We start from the raw sequence: 22,811 nt of genomic DNA on the forward strand, positions 1-22,811 counted from the left end.
AAAAGCTCAAATGCTGCTGTGCATTCACAGTCTACAGGGCTTTACACCCAGACAGCATGCTTATTACACTACAGTCAAGTAGGTGTTATACTTTTGTAGGGCTGGCACAATTACCGTATAACCGATGGATATGCATGAAGACTGTCATGAAAATAAAATAACCGTTTATCAGTGAAGACTTGAACCTACTTCTACCCCCAAGGCACAAGACCTCTCAACAAGACGGCTAAATAGCTCATCAAATGGCTACATTGACTACCTGCATTGACCCTTTTTTATTGAATCTCTTGCACTGACTCTAAGCACACACACTGGACTCTACCCACACACTCACATATACTTACACCCTAACACACACACTGGACTCTACCCACACACTCACATATACTTACACCCTAACACACACACTGGACTCTACCCACACACTCACATATACTTACACCCTAACACACACACACACACACACACACACACACACACACACACACACACACACACACACACACACACACACACACACACACACACACACACACACACACACACACACACACACACACTGATGCAACAGACACACACATGCTGCTGCTACAGCTCAGTCTATTATCTATCCTGTTGCCTTGTCACTTTACATTTCAATTTACATTTTTGTAATTTAGCAGACGCTCTGATCCAAATTCTCAGATTCAGGTGGGTCAACCCCGTATCTCAGTCATAGTAAGTACAAATTGCCTCAAAGTAGCTATTCGCAAAGTGAGTGCTAGTAAGGGGGGTGGGGCAGAGAAGACCTTTGACTGGGCTGAGCGGGAGCTGCCCTCTCGAAGGGTTGCGAGGGCCAAAAGACCAGAGGTGGCTCAGGTTGGGGTGTAAGGTTAGAGCAGAGGCTGAAGGTAGGGAGGGGCAGTTCGTCTTGCTGCTCCGTAGGTAAGCACCATGGTCTTGTAGTAGATGGGAACTTCGACTGGAAACCAGTGGAGTGTGCGGACGAGCGGGTTGACATGGGAGAACTTGGGAAGGTTGAACACCAAACGGAATGCAGGAATTTGATTGCACAAGCGGGGAGCCCAACCAACAGCGAGTTGAAGTAGTCCAGACAGGAGATGACAAGTGCCTGGATTAGGACCTGCACCACTTCCTGTGTGAGGTACATATGTTGTAGAGCATGAACCTGCTGGAGCGAGTCACTGCTTTGATGTTTGCAGAGAACGATATGGTGTTGTCCAGGGTCACACCAAGGTTCTTTGCACGGGACTCCCGGGTGGCGCAGTGGTCGAGGGCACTGCATCGCAGCGGCAGCTGTGCCACCAGAGACTCTGGGTTCGCACCCAGGCTCTGTCGCAGCCGGCCCACGACCGAGAGGTCCGTGGGGCGACGCACAATTGGCCAAGCGTCGTCCAGGTTAGGGAGGGTTTGGCCGGTAGGGATATCCTTTGTGCACCAGCGACTTCTGTGGCGGGCCGGGCGCAGTACACGCTAACCAAGGTCGCCAGGTGCATGGTGTTTCCTCCGACACATTGGTGCGGCTGGCTTCCGGGTTGGATGCGCGCTGTGTTAAGAAGCAGTGCGGCTTGGTTGGGTTGTGTTTCGGAGGACGCATTGCTTTCGACCTTCGTCTCTCCCGAGCCCGTACGGAAGTTATAGCGATGAGACAAGATAGTAATTACTAACAATTGGATACCACGAAAGGGGGTAAAATTTTAATAAATAATAAATAAAAAATAAAAAAGGTTCCTTGCACAAGGACATTGTGAAGTTGTCAACCGTGATGGTGAGGTCTTGGAGCAGGCAGGCCTTCCCTGGGAGAAAGACAAGCTCTGTTTTGTCAAGGTTGAGCTTGAGATGGAAGGCTGACATCCAAGCTGAGATATCTACCAGGCACGCAGAGATGCGTATCACAAATTGGGTGTCAGAAGGAGGGAGGAGGGAAAGAGAAAATTAATTGAGTGTCATGTGCATAGCAATGATAGGAGAGACTATGTGTGGATCTGAAGCAGCTAAGTGGCTTGGTGTAAAGAGAAAAGGAGAGGGTCTAGATCCGAGCACTGGAGGACACCAGTAGTGAGAGTACATGGTACAGACACAGATCCTCTCCATGTAACTGGTAGGAGCGTCCTGCCAGGTAGGATGCAATCCAAGAGTGTGCAGAGTCTGAGACACCCGGCATTGAGAGAGTGGAGAGGAGAGGAGGATCTGATGGTTCACGGGGTCAAAGGCAGCGGACTAATCTAGGAGGATGACAACAGAGGAGAAAAAGTCAACTTTGGCAGTGTGGAGAGCCTCAGTGACACAGAATCGACCAGTCTCGGTTGAGTGACCCAACTTGAAGCCTGTCTGGTAAGGGTCAAGAAGATTGTTCTGTAAAGAAATAGCGAGCGAGTTGGTCAGAAACAGCATGCTCAAGTGTTTTGGAAAGAAAACAATGAAGGGATTACGGTCTGTAGTTCTTGACATCAGAGGGGACGAGTGTTGGTATCTTGATGTGGGGAAAGACTCTGGCCATTTTGAAGTCAGATGTGACGCAGACTGTGATCAGGGATGAGTTGATGAGGGAAGTGAGGAATGGGAGAATGTCTCCAGAGATGGTCTGGAGAAGGGAGGAGGGGATGGGGTGCAGCGGGTAGATTGTTGGGTGGCCAGACCACACTAGTCACAGGAGAGAGGGGAGAAAGAGGTCAAGGCGTAGGGTAGTTATGTGTGAGTGGGACCAGTGAACTCAATAGGCTGAATGAGGAGCGGGTGTCGTCAACCTTCTTTTCAAAGTGATTGACAAAGTCATCCCTAGAGCTGGAGGAGGGAGGAGTAGGCGGAAAACAGTTCCTAAGCTTAGAGGCAGAAGCCTGACATTTAGAGTGATAGAAAGTGGCTTTAGCAGCAGATAGAGTAAGAAAATGAGGGAGTGAAAGGAAGATAGGTCCTCCGGAGGTTTAGTTTTCCTCCATTTTTGTCAGCTTCCGACAGCCCTGTTCTGCCGCAATGAGTCACTCAGCCATGGATCAGGAGGGGAGGACCGAGCCGGCCGGGAGGTAAGGGGACAGTGCGAGTCATAGGATGCGGAAAGACAGGAGAGCAGGGTTGAAAAGGTAGAATCAGGAGATGAGAGAAAGGGATTTAGCAGAAGGGAGAGTAGTGGGAGAGAGAGAGAGAGAGCGAAGATTGCGACGGCACATGAGCATTTGGGTAGGGGCTGTAATGGGACATTTTTATTGTACATGTCCACATAACTGAGTATGTGACTAACCTTGTGAAACTGTCCTTTTATAATCTCCTGTTCTTGGGAGTATCATCCTGTTGCAAACCAACTTGCACCTGCGTCCTTGTATAGATAAAGTTCCGCTCAAGAACAGGAAACTATAAAGATATGTGCTTATCACCCAATTCTTTGGAACTCAGACCGTCTACCCTGCGCTGTGTAACTCTGGTATTCTCTCTGAGCTCAGAAATAAGGAATCTTGGTTTGACTTGGACTCCAGCAAATCCTTATTGTAGAATATACACCACAGGGCTGAATGGGTAGGGTTGGAGGAGAAGGAGACAGAAAGAGAAAGTAGTGATCAGAGAGCTGGAGACTTCACCCTTACTTACATTAGAGAACAACTGATAATCTGCCGAGCCGATAAATGGGGCCTATATTTGACCTTCCAGTCTTTTGGCCCTTCCCTATCTGCTTTGCTGATAGTCCCTCGGCTGCTATGTGAGCCGCCACTCACCGCCTGAACCACGAGCTCTACACAATGTAGAGGAACGTCTAGCTGGGAAACTGCAGTATTAAGAAATAGATGAATTGACAGTGACAAAAATTGAATTACTGTTGGAAATATTAGTTTAGTTAATTCACTAATAATAATGCTTCTCCTCTAGGATTTTGTCTGTGCTTAGCGCCATTCCAGTTATTTTTATCCTGAAAAACTCCCCAGTCCTTATAGATTAGATGCATACGCATAACATGATGCAGCCACCCCTATGCTTGAAAATATAGCGTGGTAATCAATAATGTGTTGTATTGGTTTTGCCTCAAACATAACACTTCATTCAGGACAAAATGTAATTCCGTTGCCACATTTTACAGTATTAATTTAGTGCCTTGTTGCAAACAGGACGCATGTTTTGGGATATTTTTATTCTGTGCAGGCTTCCTTCTTTTCCCTGTGTCAATTAGGTTAGTATTGTGGAGTAACTACAATGTTGTTGATCGACCCTTAGAGTTTAATGGCTGTGATAGGAGAAAACTAACTGTTTAAATGTCACCGTTGGCCTCATGATGAAATCCCTGAGCAGTTTACTTTGTCTCCGGCAACGGAGTTAGGAAGGACGCCTGTATCTTTGTAATGACTGGGCTTATTGGTTCACCATCTAAAGTGTAATTATTAACTTCATGCTCAGAGTGATATTCAACGTCTACCAAAAGGTGCCCTTCTTTGCAATGCATTGGAAAACCTCCCTGGTAGTTGTGGTTGAATCTGTGTTTGAAATTCACCGCTGGATTAAGAGACCTAGTAAATAATTGTATGTGTGGGGTACAGAGATGAGGTAGTCATTCAAAAATCATGTTAAACACTATTATTGCACAGAGAGATTCCATGCCATTTATAATGTGACTTGTTAAGCACATTTTCATTCCTGAACGTATAAAGGCTAGACATAACAAAGGGGTTGAATACTTATTGACTCAAGACAGTTCAGCTTTGCATTTTTTATTCACTTGTAAACATTTCAAAAAACATTCCACTTTGACATTTTGGGGTATTGTGTTTAGGCCAGTGACAAAACAATCTCAATTAATTCCATTTTAAATTTAGGCTGTAACACAACAAATGTGGAAAAAGTCAAAGGCTGTAAATACTTTCTGAAGGCGCTGTATGGGCAGATTTGAAACATTCAGACACAACATGCATGTTAGTTTCATATTTTCTCCTACCCTCGCTCTCCTTGTCAGATACTATGCACATTTATGGCTTGGTGGCAAATGTCATTGTCATTGAGCTAGTTCTCATAGTACCAGTAAACAGTAGCACTAGATATGAGCCATGGAGAGATATGTGAGGAGATGTGAGGAGCCTTGCTCTATCCAAATAGTAGCAGTAGATATGAGCCATGGAGAGATATGTGAGGAGATGTGAGGAGCCTTGCTCTATCCAAATAGTAGCAGTAGATATGAGCCATGGAGAGATATGTGAGGAGATGTGATGAGCCTTGCTCTATCCAAATAGTAGCAGTAGGATCCAGTTACAACATGCCCATTTCCTGACAGATAGCTGCACTAGCGAATTTTGACCTGGCAGCTGAGTTTAGAGATGCATCCTGACAGCTGAAAATAATCATTTTTCACAATCACGGAAAATTACAAAAATACTAGTTTCATAAGCATCCGTGATCACAAATCAAATCAAATCATGGCGTTAAGTTTGCATTGAATAGAGGGTACTTTATATTTGCATACTAACAGCAGTGCCTATATTTGTTATTTAACCTTTATTTAACTAGGCAAGTCAGTTAAGAACAAATTCTTATTTAAAAACGATGGCCTGGGAACAGTGGGTTAACTGCCTTGTTCAGGGGCAGAATGATATATTTTTTATCTCGTCAGCTTGGGGATTCAATCTAGCAACCTTTCAGTTACTGGCCCAACGCTCTAACCACTCGGCTACCTGCCACCCCATTCAAAATTATGTCCTTCCATACAGGCATGACATGCTGGAGTGATGCTTCCATGCAGAATGTGTTGCTCAGAAGGCTAATATAAGTAACAGATGGAATGCAAACAAATGAGGGTGCTACAGGTGACAGACTCCCCTGATCTGCCAAAACAAGCCCAATAACTCAATGCACACACTCCTATTGAATATGCATTCACCTGTATTGTAGGCCTATGCCATCTTCATTTACCCTGTTTATCAAGAGATGTACCATTCAAATAAAAGTATTATGTTGTTATGTAGTTAGATTTGTAAAAACAAAGTTGAATGTAATGTTTTATTTGAAAATGTACGCATTAATGCATACATGGCTGTCTCTGGGAAATGTTGTCATCAAAATGTTCAAACGTAACGATATTGAATAGCGGCCCAAAATATCGGCCATCGGCCTCCTGGACCCCCCAAAAAATCTGTATCGGTCATTTACTAACCGTGTACCTCTGCACATCGTATTCTGTACATAGCCATGTTATTTGTATTTGTTATTGTTATTTGTTATTCACTGTGTCACTATTTCTATTTATACATTTATTTATGTTCTACCTTTAACTCAGCATTGTTGGAAAATGACCCGTAAGTAACAATTTCACCGTTAGTATAAACCTGTTGTTTACGAAGCATGTGACAAATAAAGTTTGAACTGAGGCGGCCAGGCATTTGTGCCGGTGAGTACATTTTTGCAGAAACCATGGACTCTATAGTAACATGTACTCCACAATGTGATGAAACTTTGTTGCTTCTTGCTGAAACAAGGAAGGTGTTGTAGCAAACAAGTCTTCGGTTGCCTAGGCAATGCCCTCCTCCCTGCTACAACAGCAGCACATGCAGTCAGGAGCAGAGGAGAGGAAAAAATATAAACACAGCAAAAAAGAAACGTCCTCTTATTTTCAACTGCATTTATTTTCAGCAAACTAAACATGTGTAAATATCTGTATGAACATAAGATTCAACAACTGAGACATAAACTGAACAAGTTCCACAGACATGTAACTATAATACATGGGAATAATGTGTCCCTGAACAAAGGAGGGGTCAAAATCAAAAGTAACAGTCAGTATCTGGTGTGGCCACCAGCTGCATTAAGTAAGGCCTCGGTGTAACGCTCATTCCTTCGATGAGGCAAAACCGCGACTAGTCAGTGAAAAGCACTTTTTGCCAGTCCTGTCTGGTCCAGCGACGGTGGGTTTGTGCCCATAGGCGACGTTGTTGCCGGTGATGTCTGGTGAGGATTTGCCTTACAACAGGCCTACAAGCCCTCAGTCCAGCCTCTCTCAGCCTATTGCGGACAGTCTGAGCACTGATGGAAGGATTGTGTGTTCCTGGTGTAACTCGGGCAGTGGTTGTTGCCATCCTGTACCTGTCCTTCAGGTGTGATGTTTGGATGTACCGATCTTGTGCAGGTGTTGTTACACGTGGTCTGCCACTGAATCAGCTGTCCGTCCTGTCTCCCTGTAGCGCTGTCTTAGGCGTCTCACAGTACGGACATTGCAATGTATTGCCATGGCCACATCTGCAGTCTTGCCTTCTTGCAGCATGCCTAAGGCACATTCACGCAGATGAGCAGGGACCCTGGGCATCTTTCTTTTGGTGTTTTTTGGTGTTTTTCTGTCTGTAAGCTGTTAGCGTTTTAATAACCATTCCACAGGTACATGTTCATTAATTGTTTATGGTTAATTGAACTAGCATGGGAAACCGTGTTTAAACCCTTTACAATTAAGATCTGCGAAGTTTCTTGGATTTCTATGAATTATTTTTGAAAGACCGGGTCCTGAAAAGGGGGCGTTTCTTTTTCAGAGAGTATTCATACTTGACTTCCTCCACATTTTGTTGTGTTACAGGCTGAATTCAAAATTGATTAAATCGATTTTTTTCGTCACCGATCTACACCCAATAACCCATAATGACAAAGTGAAAACATGTTTTTAGAAATGTTTGCTAATTTATTGAAATTAAATACAGAACTTACACACCCCCTTGCTATGACACTCCAAATTCAGCTCAGGTGCATCCAATTTCCTTTGAGCATCCTTGAGATGTCACTACAACTTGATTGGAGTCCACCTGTGGTCAATTAAATTGTTTGGACATGATTTAGTAAGAAACACACCTGTCTATATAAGGTCCCACAGTTGACAGTGCAGTGAAGTCTAAAGACCTGTAATTTGACTTGGGAAAAAACCTGTCCTTGGATCTCCAAGATAGAATTGTGATGAGGCATATATCTGGGGAAGGGTATAAACCCATTTCTAGAGTGTTGAAAGTTTCCAAGAGCACAGCGGTTTCCATAATTTGTAAATTGAAAAAATATGGAACTACCCAGACTCTGCCTAGAGCTGGCCGTCCAACCAAACTGAGAAACAGGGCAAGAAGGACCTTGGTCAGAGAGGTGCCAAGAACCCAGTGATTACTTTGACAGAACTACAGAGTTCCTTGGCTGAGATGGGAGAACGTGCCAGAAGGACAACAGTCTCTACAGCACTTCACCAATCTGGGATTTTTGGTAGAATGGCCAGACGGAAGCCACTCTTGAGAAAAAGGCACATGAAAGACTCAGAACATAAGGCAAAAGATTCTGTGGTCTGATGAGAATTTTTTAAACTCAGCTAACAACCCATCTAACACCATCCCTACTGTGAAGCATGGTGGTGGTAGCATCATGCTATGGGGATGCTTTTTAGTGGCAGGGACTGGAAGACTGTTCAGGATAGATGGAACAATGAATGGAGCCAAATACAGGCACATCCTTGATGATAACTTGCTTCAAAGTGCAAACAACCTTAGACTGGGGCGAAGATTTACGTTCCAACAGGGTAATGACCCCAAGCATACAGCCAAGCAATGCTGGAATGGCTCCAGAAGAAGAGTGTGAAAGTCCTTGAGTGGCCCAACCAAACCCCAGTCCTGAATCTCATTGAAAATTGGTGAAAAGACTTGAAGATTGCTCCCCATCGAACTTAACAGAGCTGGAGAAATTCTGCAAGGAAGAATGGGAGACAATCCCCAAATCCATATGTGCAAAGCTGAGATAGACATAACCAACACAACTCACAGCTCTAATCGCTGCCAAAGGAGCTTCTACAAACTATTGACTCAGGGTTATGAATACTTATAGTGGGGAGAACAAGTATTTGATACACTGCCAATTTTGCAGGTTTTCCTACTTACAAAGCGAGTAGAGGTCTGTAATTTTTATCATAGGTATACTTCAACTGTGAAAGACGGAATCTAAAACAAAAATCCAGAAAATCACGTTGTATAATTTTTAAGTATTCGAATGGTTGTTACGGTGATCACGGTCATTTGGATGACCTATAAGCGTCATCCAAAATGGTAGTTGTGTGGTTTAGAGGTGGTGTACCTGATGAAGTGACTGAAGAGGCGGGTGGTGTTACGGATGATGCGAGCAGCACGGGACTCTTCGTGCTGACACCGCTGCAAGGTCAGCCCATCATCCATATGACCCTCAGAGTGGAGGCAGGCCTGGAGGAGGGAGGAACACAGAGAAAGCGGGAAAGGGGGGGGTAGGCAAAGGAGGGGAGTGGCGAGAGAGAGAGAGAAATAGAGTGACGGAGAGAAAGCAAAAGAGAGAAATAGAGGGAGGAAGGAAAGATGAGGGCAAAGAGAGAATAAAAGAAAGAAAAGAGGGAGGGAGAGACAGAAAGAGAGAAGTTGACAGATTAGCAGCAGAGGTTGGAACCGGTTCAGGGAATAGAACCAAAAATGGGAAAATAACGGAATCTTTCAAGGAAAGTAAACAGAACCGGGAACAAAAGTGATCTCTAGTGTTCCAGACCAGAACTGTTATTTTCAAATCTTGAGAACCAGTGAATAACGTTATTTTAAGTTTGGAGCGTTATTTTTTGCTATCAACGCGCCTATGCAAAGCACTCACTCTGTCACTCAAACTTCTCCTCGCAGTGTCTGCCTGTCAGCTTTTTCTAGGCTAGTTAAGAACACTGTTAGTTATCATGTTTCACATTGGATTTATAAACTACAAAATGGTATGACGTGTTTTGAATGCCGGTGCCGCTTCACACACAAGCTTTTTATTAGCTCTGGTCCAGGGTGTTGAGCCAATGTTTGGACGTTCATAGTTCCTCCATTTTAGCAGCTCCTCCATAAGTAAGTAGCTAGTATATAATTATGTAATTCAATGAAGTAGGAATGATAGGCCTACTATAATATCCTAAACACATTATAATGCATGTCATGTCATGATGGTAAGCGCTTCAAGCCAAGCCTCCTCCATGTCCATCCCTCTCTTTTGCTTGCTCCCCACCCTCAACATTTTAGTTGCATCTCGCGCCCTACACTTGTCTGTCCATCAAGCATGTAAACAATTAGCTTTCCCTGTCTATAGCACGCTGCTCTATCCACACTGATTGGTGGAGTAATTTAATGAGCTAAATGTAAAAACTCATGTTGATCCCACAGATTAAAATAGGAACAGAAAGGAACTAAATAAACTGGTATTTTTGAGGGATTTGAACCGGTTCAGAACTTTATTTTGCTGGTCAGAACAGTGGAACGGAACTAAACTATTGGAAAATAATGTTGGTTCCAACCCCAGATTAGCGGTGTTGAGTATGGCTAGGCTGTAACACAGGTGCTGCTGACATTACAGGCTATTAGGCTGCATTGCTGTGGAGTTGAGGGACTGTCATATAATCGCACAATCCTCCAGTGGCGTGTATTCCAAGGAAAGCCAGGCTTCCCAAAAACATTGACCAATAAAAAAATGTTACAAAATACTACATTTATCATTAGTCTCTGTGTTTCATAATTTTCCTTCAATTCGCAAGAGGCTGAATGCATCTCAACGAAGAAAGCATCCGAGCGAGCGAAACAGCGCCCCTCTGTCTCTATATGTGTAACCAATCTATCTGATGCTGTCAGGTCAAAAAGAGTATGACATTGTTGCCGCCTTTCCTTGCATTGAATGCAAGGAAAGCCAGCAAGCAATAATATGAATAAAATTTAAATAGCCAATCAGCGTTTTAAGCTAAACTGAGTGAGCTCAACTGTGAATGGTCCTGGCATAGGGCTGTTGCGGTGACCACATTTCCACCACACCGGCAGTCATAAGTCATGACCGCAGTAACATTCTACATAATCTCATTTTATGCACTCTGGACATGCTTTGGTAGTACCCAATTTGCTAACTACCAACAGGTCTTAATGGCCTGGTACTCAGGGCTCTATTGTTCCTCCATCAGGTCCTAATGGTCTGGTACTCAGGGCTCTAATGTCCCTCTAACATCAATACAAATACAAATCTAAAATCACATCAAACACCTCTCATCAAAACAGTAGGCCTATCTTACTTTTAAAACTCACCTCACTGTGATGATCAATTTGAAGAAAGAAGTTCAACAGCAGGTTGAAACAGTGTAAAACATGGTTGTTGTGTATGTTGTTTCAAAGCCCAACACAATGAAATGCACAGCGCTTTCTAAGGTGATGATTCATTCAAAACACCCATTCACATTTACATTTAAGTCATTTAGCAGACGCTCTTATCCAGAGCGACTTACAAATTGGTGCATTCACCTTATGACATCCAATGGAACAGCCACTTTACAATAGTGCATCTAAATCTTTTAAGGGGGGGGGGGAAGAAGGATTACTTTATCCTATCCTAGGTATTCCTTAAAGAGGTGGGGTTTCAGGTGTCTCCGGAAGGTGGTGATTGACTCCGCTGTCCTGGCGTCGTGAGGGAGTGTGTTCCACCATTGGGGGGCCAGAGCAGCGAACAGTTTTGACTGGGCTGAGCGGGAACTGTACTTCCTCAGTGGTAGGGAGGCGAGCAGGCCAGAGGTGGATGAACATATTACAAATTATGCATAGGCTTATGAGCCCAAGCCCGAAAGGAAACCTGAATAAATATTATGATTGTGCTGTTATACAAAATATAGTCTACTGCATATTACGCATGGAAGAAAAATGGAGTGAGATAAGTATTCTTATACAGTGCATTTGGAAAGTATTCAGACCACTTGACTTTCTCCGCATTTTATTACTTTACGGCCTCTCTAAAATGTATAAAATTGTTTTCCCCCCTCATTAACCTACACACAATACCCCATAACTGCAAAACAAAAACAGGTTTTTAGAAATGTTGGCAAACTTATTAAAAATTAAAAACTGATATCACATTTACATATGCATTTAGACCCTTTACTCAGTACTTTGTTAAAAAACCATTCACAGCGATTACAACCTCCAGTCTTCTTGGGTATGATGCTACAAGCTTGGCAGACCTGTATTTGGGGAATTTCTCCCATTCTTCTCTGCAGATCCACTCAAGGACATTTAGAGACTTGTCCAGAAGCCACTCCAGCGTTGTCTTGGCTGTGTGCTTAAGGTCGTTGTCCTGTTGGAAGGTGAACCTTTGCCCCCAGTCTGAGGTCCTGAGCATTCTGGAGCGGATTTTCATCAAGGATCTTTCTGTACTTTGCTCCATTCATCTTTCCCTCGATCCTGACTAGTCTCCCAGACCCTGCAGCTGAAAAACATCCCCACAGCATGATGCTGCCACCACCATGCTTCACCGAAAGGGATGATGCCAGGTTTCCTCCAGACATGACACTTGATATTCAGGCCATAGAGTTCAATCCTGGTTTCATCAGACCAGAGAATCTTGTTTCTCATGGTCTGAGAATGTTTAGGTGCCTTTTGGCAAACTCCAAGCGGGCTGTCATGTGCCCTTTACTGAGAAGTGGCTTCCATCTGGCCACTCTATGATAAAGGCCTGATCTCCCATCTCCACAGCGGACCTCGAGAGCTCTCTCTAGAGCTCTCCCCCGATTGCTCAGTTTGGCCAGGTGGGCCAACTCTAGGAAGAGTCTTGTTGGTTCCAAACTTCTTCCATTTAAGAATGATGGAGGCCACTGTGTTCTTGGGGATCTTCAATGATGCAGAAATATTTTGGTATACTTTCCCAGATCTGTGCCTCGACACAATCCTGTCTCAGAGCTCTACAGACAATTCCTTCGACCTCATGGCTTGGTTTTTGCTCTGACATGCACTGTCAACTGTGTGACCTTATATATACAGGTGTGTGCCTTTTCAAATCATGTCCAATCAATTTAATTTACCACAGGTGGACTCCAATCAAGTTGTAGAAACATCTCAAGGATGGTCAATGGAAACAGGATGCACCTGAGCTCAATTTCGAGTCTCATAGCAAACTGCCTGAATACTTATGTAAGTAAGATATGTATTTATTTTTAATAAATGTGCAAACATTTCTAAAACCCTGTTTTTGCTTTCTCAATATGCGATATTGTGTGTAGATTGCTGCGGGAAAAACATTTTTTTTAGAATAAGGCTGCAACGTAACAAAATGTGGAACAACTCAAGGTTTCTGAATAATTTCCAAATGCACCGTATACTAAATGATATATGTGTAAAATTAGTTTTGATTTAGAATGGACCATTACCATGCACCTGTCTCAGAACTGGGGAAGGGGGGATAAATACATGTAATCTATCCACTTAAAAACCATGGTTAATTTTAATGCCACTCCTGTTGTAAAGCGAAGCTACAGTATGTGCTTAATATTAGGAAAGTTGAGAAATAAATATAGTAAGCCTATCCTATAGAAAGCTGATGGGATCCTCCTCTTTTTAATAGTGGCTATCAAAACTCTGTTTTCTCACACAATTGCATAGCCTATAGAAATGTTGTGTTTGATTAGATTTTCAATTACATTTGCATTGATGTCAGAGTGATTAGAGGGACAATAGAATGCTGAGTACCAGGTAGTTAGCAAGTTTGGTAGGATACTAATGACCATCAGCAACATCAGAGCTTGAAGTGTTAGTTACCCTGATTAAACGGTCACATGGAATTTGAATGCGGTCATGACTCGTGACTGTCGGTGTGGCGGAAATACAGTCACTGTAACAGCCCTAGTCACTGTATTAGACTAAGCATATGTGATTTGATGATGTTGAATTGTTGAAGTTGAAATGGTGCTGGAATAGTGGAGGCAGCTCCTGTTTTCTCTGCGACAACTCTGTGATTCTAAATCAATAGTTGATTAGTAGTCCAAAATATGTCAAAAACATTAACTTGATTGACCATGCTGTAGGTTATGTAACTATTTGTTACATGCAATATGCTTTGTGGACAGATGTTGCTCTCCGGTTTAGTGTGGAAACAAAGGTGTGGTTGAATTTATTCTGCCAGTGTCTTCTTATTGTCTCAGCTTTAGGCCTTTATATCACAGTCGCAAGGCATATGAACTGACAAGTTATAGAGCAAACAACGCAATTATCACAACACATCGATTGTAATATGTCTTTTTTCCCTGGCTTGGCTTCCCTAGTGATTTTACCCACACACTGATACTGCAATCCTCTCACATCTCATTCATTACAGCCAGAGGATTTGGATCAGTGTTTTATTTAGTTACTGAGAAAGCACACTTCTTTCAAAACTATCAGCTAGAAAACCACCAAAAGAATCATCATCTGCTCTGGGAATGTATTATATTTATATATATCATTATATTTATTGCATGTGCTTCTGGTCAATTGTTATTTTAATGGTATTTGTTTTATTACTGCTAGTGTAATAGTCCCACCATAACCATTCTCACTGAAAGTTGAAAGTCAGTTAATTCATTAGAATAGCAAGTTCTCACTCTATCAAACATTTGACAAATAAATCAGTGCATTGGTGTCTCACCCGTCTCTTGAGAGGGCCCAGGCGAGATGATTTCACATCAGGCGCCTGGTAAGACAGCCAGAGTCCTGTAGCCGCGTGCATGACGAAGCAGATTGAGTCCCCATACTTAATCTCTGCCATCCCCATGCCCTCGATGTCCCGCTTAGGGCTCGACTCCAGCTTTTCCTGGAGGGAAGGAAGGACCCAAACACATCAAGATATCACACTCCGTTTAATGAAACTTTGATGAAAGTCTCCAAGTCAGGCTCCAGACAATGTATGCAGTTTTATTCAAATCACACATTTGATTATGCAAAGTGTTGAGGGATCTTGATCTATGAAAAGCAATTTAAAAGATGCTGACAGATCTGTATCAGGCTGGTCAAGGACTGGAGGAGCACTGACATCTCTATATAATATTACACACGCCAGGATGTCTAGGTTAATAGAAAGGGACGGCGGAAGAGACAAGAAGAGGAGATACAGTGCGTATAGCCTAGATCACTGAGCATGTGACAGATGATGGCCACAGGCAAGACCCCATGAATCACTATAGATTTGTTTCCCCATTAAGAATGTACACAATAGAAAAGGTATGAAATGTAAAGTGTATTAAGCCTATGATAAACTGCCTCAGTAATATGGTGGGTTACACCATGCTGTTGATCCATAAGTAGGAGGTCACTAATTGCTCCCAATCACTGGCTCAGTCTAAAACACCCTTGCCAAGAACAGACTTAAAATAACCTTGTCCTGGTTGGTATGGGGCCACAAGTCGAAACATTTTCCAGAGCAACTTTGTGATCGAGAGACAGTCTGAGGTGTGTGTGTGTGTGTTTGTACATCCGTGCGCGCTTGTGTGTGTGCGTACGTGTATCCCTGCATATGTGTGTGAGAGATATAGCTGGTCCTGAGCGCTGACCTTGGAGGCTCTGAAGCAGAAGGCGGTGGAGGAAGTGTCAGACTTCTCCCGGTCCTGCAGCACCACCCCCCTCTCCTCCATCAGGGCCAGGTAGTGCCCCGTGGTGAGGTGGCGGAGACGGAAGGGCTGACCCCAGCGAATGTGACTCCCGCTCCAGCTGTCCAGGGGCACAGAGACGCACACGCGCGCAAACACACACACACAACGGTATCAAGAACAACAACAAGCCCCTAGAAGCATTATATCCCCTAATTAGTTTGTGTACACATGATGAACTAGCTGCCAGACTAGCTGTTAAGTAGCTGGCATCATGTCATGTGCATAGATAATTACTAAATGGCTGAAAACACCTAAATAATTAGGCATGTAATACCCATTTTTATGACTAGACATTTTTGCCCAGATGCTTACATCAAAACAAAACAGTGTCAAAGCCATAGCAGATTAAACATGGCTGACAAATTCCAGATCTGACAGTGCAGGGCATATCTGAGAGGAAAGCCACTGATATTGAATCTTTCAAATACTTTACAAATGGTTGGTGTCAAAAAGCATAATGACACATCAAAGTGAGTCGGAGCAGAGGTAGGCGGGGAGGGAGGCTGAAAAGGGGAAGGAGAGGAAATAAAAAGAGCTGAACTCACCTGATTCTGAGAGGCTCCAGCCTCCACAGAGACCTGGCTTTCGCTCCTGCATTCCCCGTCTCATAGTTCACTATCCTGGGGGCACGAGAGGTGCATGAAAGGTCTGGATCACTGCAATGTTTTAATACTGCCACAGGCTCATAATGGTCATGTTTTATGACTTTAGCAGGATTCCATCTCTGACTGCTTTATTCCCTTCTGTCACAGTGATATCCGGTCAGAGGAAGGAAGGATGAGAATGGGACCTCAGATTAACCTTAATATTTACCCTCACGGCAACCGCGCGCATCCTTCATCCAGGACACCCACGTAACCAACGGAGACCGAGAGCAACACTGTCTATTAATGATGTGGGTGACTGGCTCCAGAGATAAAAATGATCTTTCATGGTCCTTGTTGACTGTTTGGACCCTGTCTGATGGACCTTTATGAAAATGTAAGGTCTTAAGAAAATGCTCCCTTTCAAGGACTAAGCGGAAAGCCAAGGCTATTTATTCAGCAGCATATTATTGCCACACACAAACAGTGAGCTAAAAATTGACAGTGTGACTGGGAGGAAGATGAAGAGTCCTTCACATGTCTTCGGCGCCTGGCGATGGTTATACGGACTAGAGCACTGTCTCCCCGACCCCCATGTGCCTTTTCATCTGCTACCTTGCTGGCTGTCATCACTAGCGCTGTGTGACTATAGAAAGCAAGGCAGACATTATTTCTGTGCTTCTCTCAGACCCAGCTTCACACTGAGTAGTGACAGACCCAGCGTCACACTGAGTAGTGACAGACCCAGCGTCACACTGAGTAGTGACAGACCCAGCGTCAGCCAGGTCAGCCACATTCACAACAGACTAAGGGGAAAACTAATTTCTTAGAGTCTTTTTAGCTGTTTCCCAGCTGTAGGTCTCACCTCTGTTGCTCATCACTCTGGTCAGACGCTGGGATGGTCAAAACCTCATCATGACCATGGAACAGACGCAACACATGGCCACCCAGCAGGTAACCTTTAGGAGGATGGATTAACAGCACCTTTAATTGATACCCACAACATTTCAAACATTATAAGCCAGTGACGCTAAATGAACCGTTGGACCTACCCTCCTCCACGTTGCTGCCGGAGCAGGTGGGGTGGACGTTCCACAGAGTCTGCATGAAGGACGCGTCCACTTGGATGTTGCCATTGGAGATGGACAGGTGCTGGTGAAGACAGAGGAACATTATGTTACACACACTATCAATAACTACAGTATGGGGACACACTACCAGTAGACCTATACTGCAGGACCTATGTCAAATACCCAGTTTGATTCAAGGAATTGGGCCAGGCTACAACTCAGAGGTTTGTCTATGCATGCATTGGAGGGCGTGATAGGAAGGCTGTTATCGCTGCAGTAGATTTAGAATCATTCATCAAACTGGAGAAAGGCTGGCGCTGGAGAGTGTACAGGACTGCGAGTGGACTCGGGAATCTGCCAGTTTCGAGGGTTCTGGGTTTGTGTGTGCGTGCGCCAGACACTTGGGGAATTCTCCACCTCCCTCCTCCATTACTGGACCTGGAGGTTCTGTAGGCCTGGTTAGAGGGAGCATCTCACTGGTGACAGCAGAGCCCGGAGCCGTGGCAGTAACAGTAACATGATAATGGGACTCTGGCTTAGCGAGGGATGCCATATCCCTGCTGAAGACCCATAAACATGGGCTTGGCTGGGCTGGCTGTTGTCACACTCTCCCTGTGTCATGCTTAAGATGTTTTCCAGGCCCAGCATGCCAAGGTGCTGAGGCCCACACAGTGGGAATAACACAGGGGTGTCTGGGTCTGGGAGATGCTCATAGATGGGCCTGAAGAGGATCAAGGGAACAGGGCTGGCCAGGCTGCACAGTGTAGGGAAGGAGGGATAGGGGACAGAGTAAGGTAGGGTACAGTAGCTGTTCAGTTTGACAGTGTTGCTCTTTTCATCCCAGCTGTACATACGTGGCCTTCCCTTGCTCTTTCTTAGCTTCCTATCCCAAATGTCTGGTCTGCTTTAATGGACAGATTGAACTGTGTGGGAGGGAGACACCTTCAGTCCAAGAACACGATCTACAATCTTTGGCTAACCTACAGGATCGACTGGCATTATGGCTCTGTTCAATGGGGATGGACACTTTAAAAATCCTATAATATGTATTATTCTTAATGAGATGTTTATAGACTGAGGGTGTACTCACAAGGTATCGTTCTGATGACACGCTGACAAGGATGAGATCATCTCCGATGCGTACCTTCTCACCCTCTGACCTCTGTTTGGAAGCAGGATGGATGGTCCACCAACAGGCTTCACCTGAATAATGTTATTTATAAATCTATGATCTACATAAGAGGTTCTCAATTGGTTTTGCCCCCAAATTTACCCAGGATGTCTCATTCGCATCCCAATTGTTTGGGGCTAAATGCAATCTGGAAAACTATTTTTAATGCTGTATTGATAGTAAATGTAGCAATTATATGACAAGGGAACAACATTCCCATCTTTTTCATTGTCAATAATTATATTTTGCCCAATTTCCTGATGAAGAATGTTAATAAGTTCACTGGTTTGAGACCACAAAATCAACCAAATCCAAACTGCGCTGCTATATTCTATATTAAAAATACTGTAATTGAAGAAAAATAGTTCAGAAATTAAATTATAAAAAATGTAGGTTCATTATAATTTCTACACTGTTTTTTTTTGCCTGGTTTTAGTTGTTTAAGTTCAAACAAGTATTTTTGCATTAAAAAATATATGTACACTGAACCAAAATATAAACACAACATGCAAAGTGTTGGTCTCATGTGTCATGAGCTGAAATAAAAAAATATGTAAAATGTTCCATACACCAAGATAATCCATCCACCTGGCATATCAAGAAGCTGATTAAACAGAATGATGATTACACAGGTGCACCTGGTGCTGGGGACAATACAAGGCCACTCTAATATGTGCAGTCCTGTCACGCAACACAATGCCACAAATATCTCAAGTTTTGAGGGAGCATGCAAATGGAATGCTGACTGCAGGAATGTCCACCAGAGTGCTGCATGAGGCAAATGGTGGTCACATTAGATACTGAGTGATTTTCTGATCCACACCCCTACCTGTTTATTTTAAGGTGTCTCTGACCAACATATGCATATCTGTATTCCCAGTCATGTGAAATCCATAGATTCGGTCCTAATACATTTATTTCAATTGACTGATTTCCTTATATGAACTGTAACTCAGTAAAATCATTGAAATAGTTGCATGTTGCGTTTCTATTTTTGTTCAGTGTACATACACAGATGGTTGAGCTACACAGAAAGTTGAACCTATAACTCCTGTTTGGGAATAGATGACAACGGTGAAAGCAACACACACAAGCGAGCACAGCATAGACACGCAATTACATTTAAGACACACAAATGTATTCACACCAACTCTAATATAGTGTAAGCCCACTCACACTTAACATACAAGCACCATAGCAACCAGCCTTCCAATAGGTGGAGAGCCAGACCATCTTTTACATCTCTATGAGACATGAGCTGAGCCACGACATTGTGACAAAGAGCCAATCGAAGACATTTATTTTAGTCTGCTAGGAATGTTTTCAGAGGAGATCTCCTAGGGAATAAATAACTGATATCTCTGCAAATGTGGTACATTTCCTACAATATAGGAGACCGTAAATCCCTCTTTTCATGTAGTGCTTAAGATAATCTGAAATGAATACTGGGGCAGGTCAAATCCTACATGAGTTGAAGTCCCAGTCAGAACCCCAGCTATGAGTGACTGTGTGCTAGTGACCCTAGAGCCCGATAGAGGAGGTTTTACCTGTTGAGTCCTCCTGCAGCCCCACATCAAAGGACAGCTTATCTGTCTGTGACCTTGAAGTCTTCAAACAGGTCAGATACTGCAATGTATAGACACACATCAAAGCAACATGAAAACGATAATCAAAAGAATCACACAACTCTGCTGTAGCATTCAGAACTGGAACAAATATCAGTACTACATATGCAACACATATTCCTATGAAATGTTATAAAACAGTAACTATGAAATAGTAACACATGGAATAATGACAAAACAGTCCCCGGTTCTTGGGTATTGTATTATTATTGTATTATATATATTATTATATTATTATTATATATTATTATTATTATATTATTATATTATATTATATAGAGTGGACGTGCAGTGCAGTCTCACCATAGCGCTAAAGGAATGCCTCAGGAGGATGGCGTGTCCATACAGAAGTGTTCTGTGTCCACCACCCTGAGCCGCCTGTGGAGACAGCACAACACCCATCACACACCAGACACACTATAAGACAGGATGTCCCCCGTGACCTCTCTGTCTCTCCCTTTCACTCGCTCTCTCACTCTCTCTCTGTCGCTCTCTCACGTATCTCTCCGTCTGCATCACAGTTATAGAACTAAGACTGATGACTTCACACAAGGCAGGGGGCCACAGACTGCCCCAGCCTGCCCCTCTCAGCCTGTCCTCTCCTCTCTGACGACGGTCCTGAAGTCCACAACACAACACTGAAAGCATGCAGTCAGACTCAGGGGATACGCCTGCTTCCTGTATCCATGGAGAAGAATACAGATGATCGTCACACGGCTGCAGGTAAAAAGGAAGGGGGGTGAGAAAGAGAGCTCTCTGCCTCTAATGCATTGGTAACAAAGACCTTGTGTTACAGTAAGAAGGGTCTGGTTTGTGACAGAAAGCAAAAAGACACAGGAAAGACACAAGGTTCCACTGCGGTTTCACAGCAGTTCGAGGAGATGGGTAGGGGAAAGAGTAATGTGAGGTCACTACTTGGGCTCTGCTTGCAAACCTGTCCCTTCGCTCTGCAGGCAACCATGTGTTACTCACCTTTCTTATGAGCCTCTATGGAGCAGTAAGGTAAGAGAAAGTTACATTACTGAGAAGGGTATGTAAGTTAAAGAAAATATATGAGTTTTACAGTATTGTAAACTACGCATAGTCTCTGTTGGTCAATCACAGATGGTTACGTGCTGTGCAAGATCTTATTTGAGACATAATTGATTTTGCATGCCAGTGTCTTCTTAACCAAACACACTGTGCATCCTCTATCTGTGCTGCTTTTGCTAAGACAATAGCCTCCAGTTCAATGCAGTTGCCATGGATTATCAGACTGCAGCCGTGCCAGCACCATGTCAGGCTGTTCAGGCTTCCTGAGGGATAGTTTCATGTGCATCGGGCATATCCAGCTGCATTCAACCCAACACAATCTGAGAGAACTAGACCAGCTCGAAACATAACACTTATCATAACCTCACACCATCCACAGCTGTGGCAGCCTCAGATTCCTCTGTCCCTAGCGTCCCTGGCCCAGAAGGGGAAAGGCTATTTGATCAAAGGCGGGGGGAAACGATCTCCCCCCAGCTGTTGCCAGGAGATGACATGCTGACATCAATTGAGAAAGCATGACCTTTAGCAGCACATCACCCCCCTGCATTTATCCAGCAGCCACCAGGGTGACAGCAATGGGGTTTCTCTCAAAGGTGGCACTGAAATACCACTGCACACGTCACCCTGCCACAGGGTATCAGCTTCACCCTGCCTTACCCTGCCTCACCCTGGGCACTTCAGTCACTGACTTCGACAGTTTGACCTTTGATCCTTAGCCCAGTAAACAAAGTTATGAAACCACAAGTGTGTTCACTGCTCAATTTGGACACGTTAGAGGAACTTCACACAGAATTCCATTTGGGGTCACTAGCTGAAACGGAGCTGTATGGATGTTTGATAGCTTACTTCTGCAACGGTGTTCTGAGCCTTGTGTGTTCACTGTTCACAATATCTATAACCCCTCAAACAAACACAAATATCAGTCTGAAATACCATTACTAAGATCATATTCCACTTTAAGGAATCCCTGCCTATTAGTATAGAGACCAGCTGAATATGGTATATCAATAAGTTATTTCTTCTTTAAGTCAATACCCTCCACTGTAGCTCATCTGCTCAATAATATTGATTCCAGAAACTACTATTTTCCCTTCTTGGTGTTTCCTCCATTGACAATTCGGAGCAGGAACAGAGGAATGGAGAGTGTTAGTGATAAGAGATTCATATGAGGAGAGAGAATTTACAGAGATATAACCCAGTGTTCAAATGTTTTCTCCAGACCAGGTCTGAATCAGTCTCCACAGCATTCATTATAGATAGAGGACAATAGTGCATCAAGGAGAAACAGTGACTAAAGGCCTTCCCTCTGGTAATATTGAACTGGTCTAGCAGATCACGTTAACGGAAGTTACTACACAAGTGTAGATGCAAGGGGGTTAAGAGTGGCAATTAGAAAGCAGCTTAGCTGTTGCAAACAAGCACTTTCACTTGAAAACGTCTCACTAAGCTTTAAGGGCACATGAAGGCCCAGTCTGCCTGTGCTTTACTCTTGCCAAAGGGTTTTTCCAGTTCACACAGCTGTGATGGAACCAATCAGGCTTGATTTTTTAATTCCCCATCATTTGGAGTCCAGTGTGGTCGCTAAGCTGCAGCATTGACAAGTCCATTTATCTTTGAACTCAACTCAAAGAGTACGAAGCTCCACAGCTTAAATTATGGAAATTATTTCTATCATTAGCAGTTTGGCAAGGCAACAACGAGTTGGAGTTGCTTCACTTCCCAAATATAATAACTCTTTTTTTGAATCCTTCTAAATGTCAGTGTATTGATTTCTACAGTCATAATTCATGTAATGTAGCTAGCTCACTATTGTATGCCTGAAGTCAGGTTCAGAATTTGTGAACAGGTAAGAATTTGTTGGTAATATTCAGGGATTCTGGACTTACTCCTAAATCCCCTAAGGAGGGACTGAAGACTGACATTCATCTGATGTTAATCCAG

At 43.6% G+C, this 22,811-nt stretch overlaps 1 protein-coding gene across 11 annotated transcripts in view; it reads right to left on the reverse strand.

Annotated features, from left to right (window-relative positions):
• Positions 1-22,811, reverse strand: part of LOC118369092 (ryanodine receptor 3-like) — a 168,235-nt gene that overhangs the window by 95,036 nt on the left and 50,388 nt on the right. For all 11 annotated transcript variants that reach the window (XM_052496885.1, XM_052496883.1, XM_052496880.1 and 8 more), the window contains 9 exons: positions 20,142-20,216; positions 19,761-19,839; positions 18,133-18,245; positions 17,025-17,124; positions 16,838-16,931; positions 15,934-16,008; positions 15,290-15,446; positions 14,389-14,553; positions 9,052-9,173 (listed from right to left, as the gene is read on the reverse strand). In XM_052496885.1, the coding sequence (XP_052352845.1) occupies positions 9,052-9,173; positions 14,389-14,553; positions 15,290-15,446; positions 15,934-16,008; positions 16,838-16,931; positions 17,025-17,124; positions 18,133-18,245; positions 19,761-19,839; positions 20,142-20,216 (980 nt within the window). The remainder of the gene's footprint in view (positions 1-9,051; positions 9,174-14,388; positions 14,554-15,289; positions 15,447-15,933; positions 16,009-16,837; positions 16,932-17,024; positions 17,125-18,132; positions 18,246-19,760; positions 19,840-20,141; positions 20,217-22,811) is intronic.

Source organism: Oncorhynchus keta, chromosome 35 (assembly GCF_023373465.1).
Source record: "Oncorhynchus keta strain PuntledgeMale-10-30-2019 chromosome 35, Oket_V2, whole genome shotgun sequence".
Taxonomy (NCBI): domain Eukaryota; kingdom Metazoa; phylum Chordata; class Actinopteri; order Salmoniformes; family Salmonidae; genus Oncorhynchus; species Oncorhynchus keta.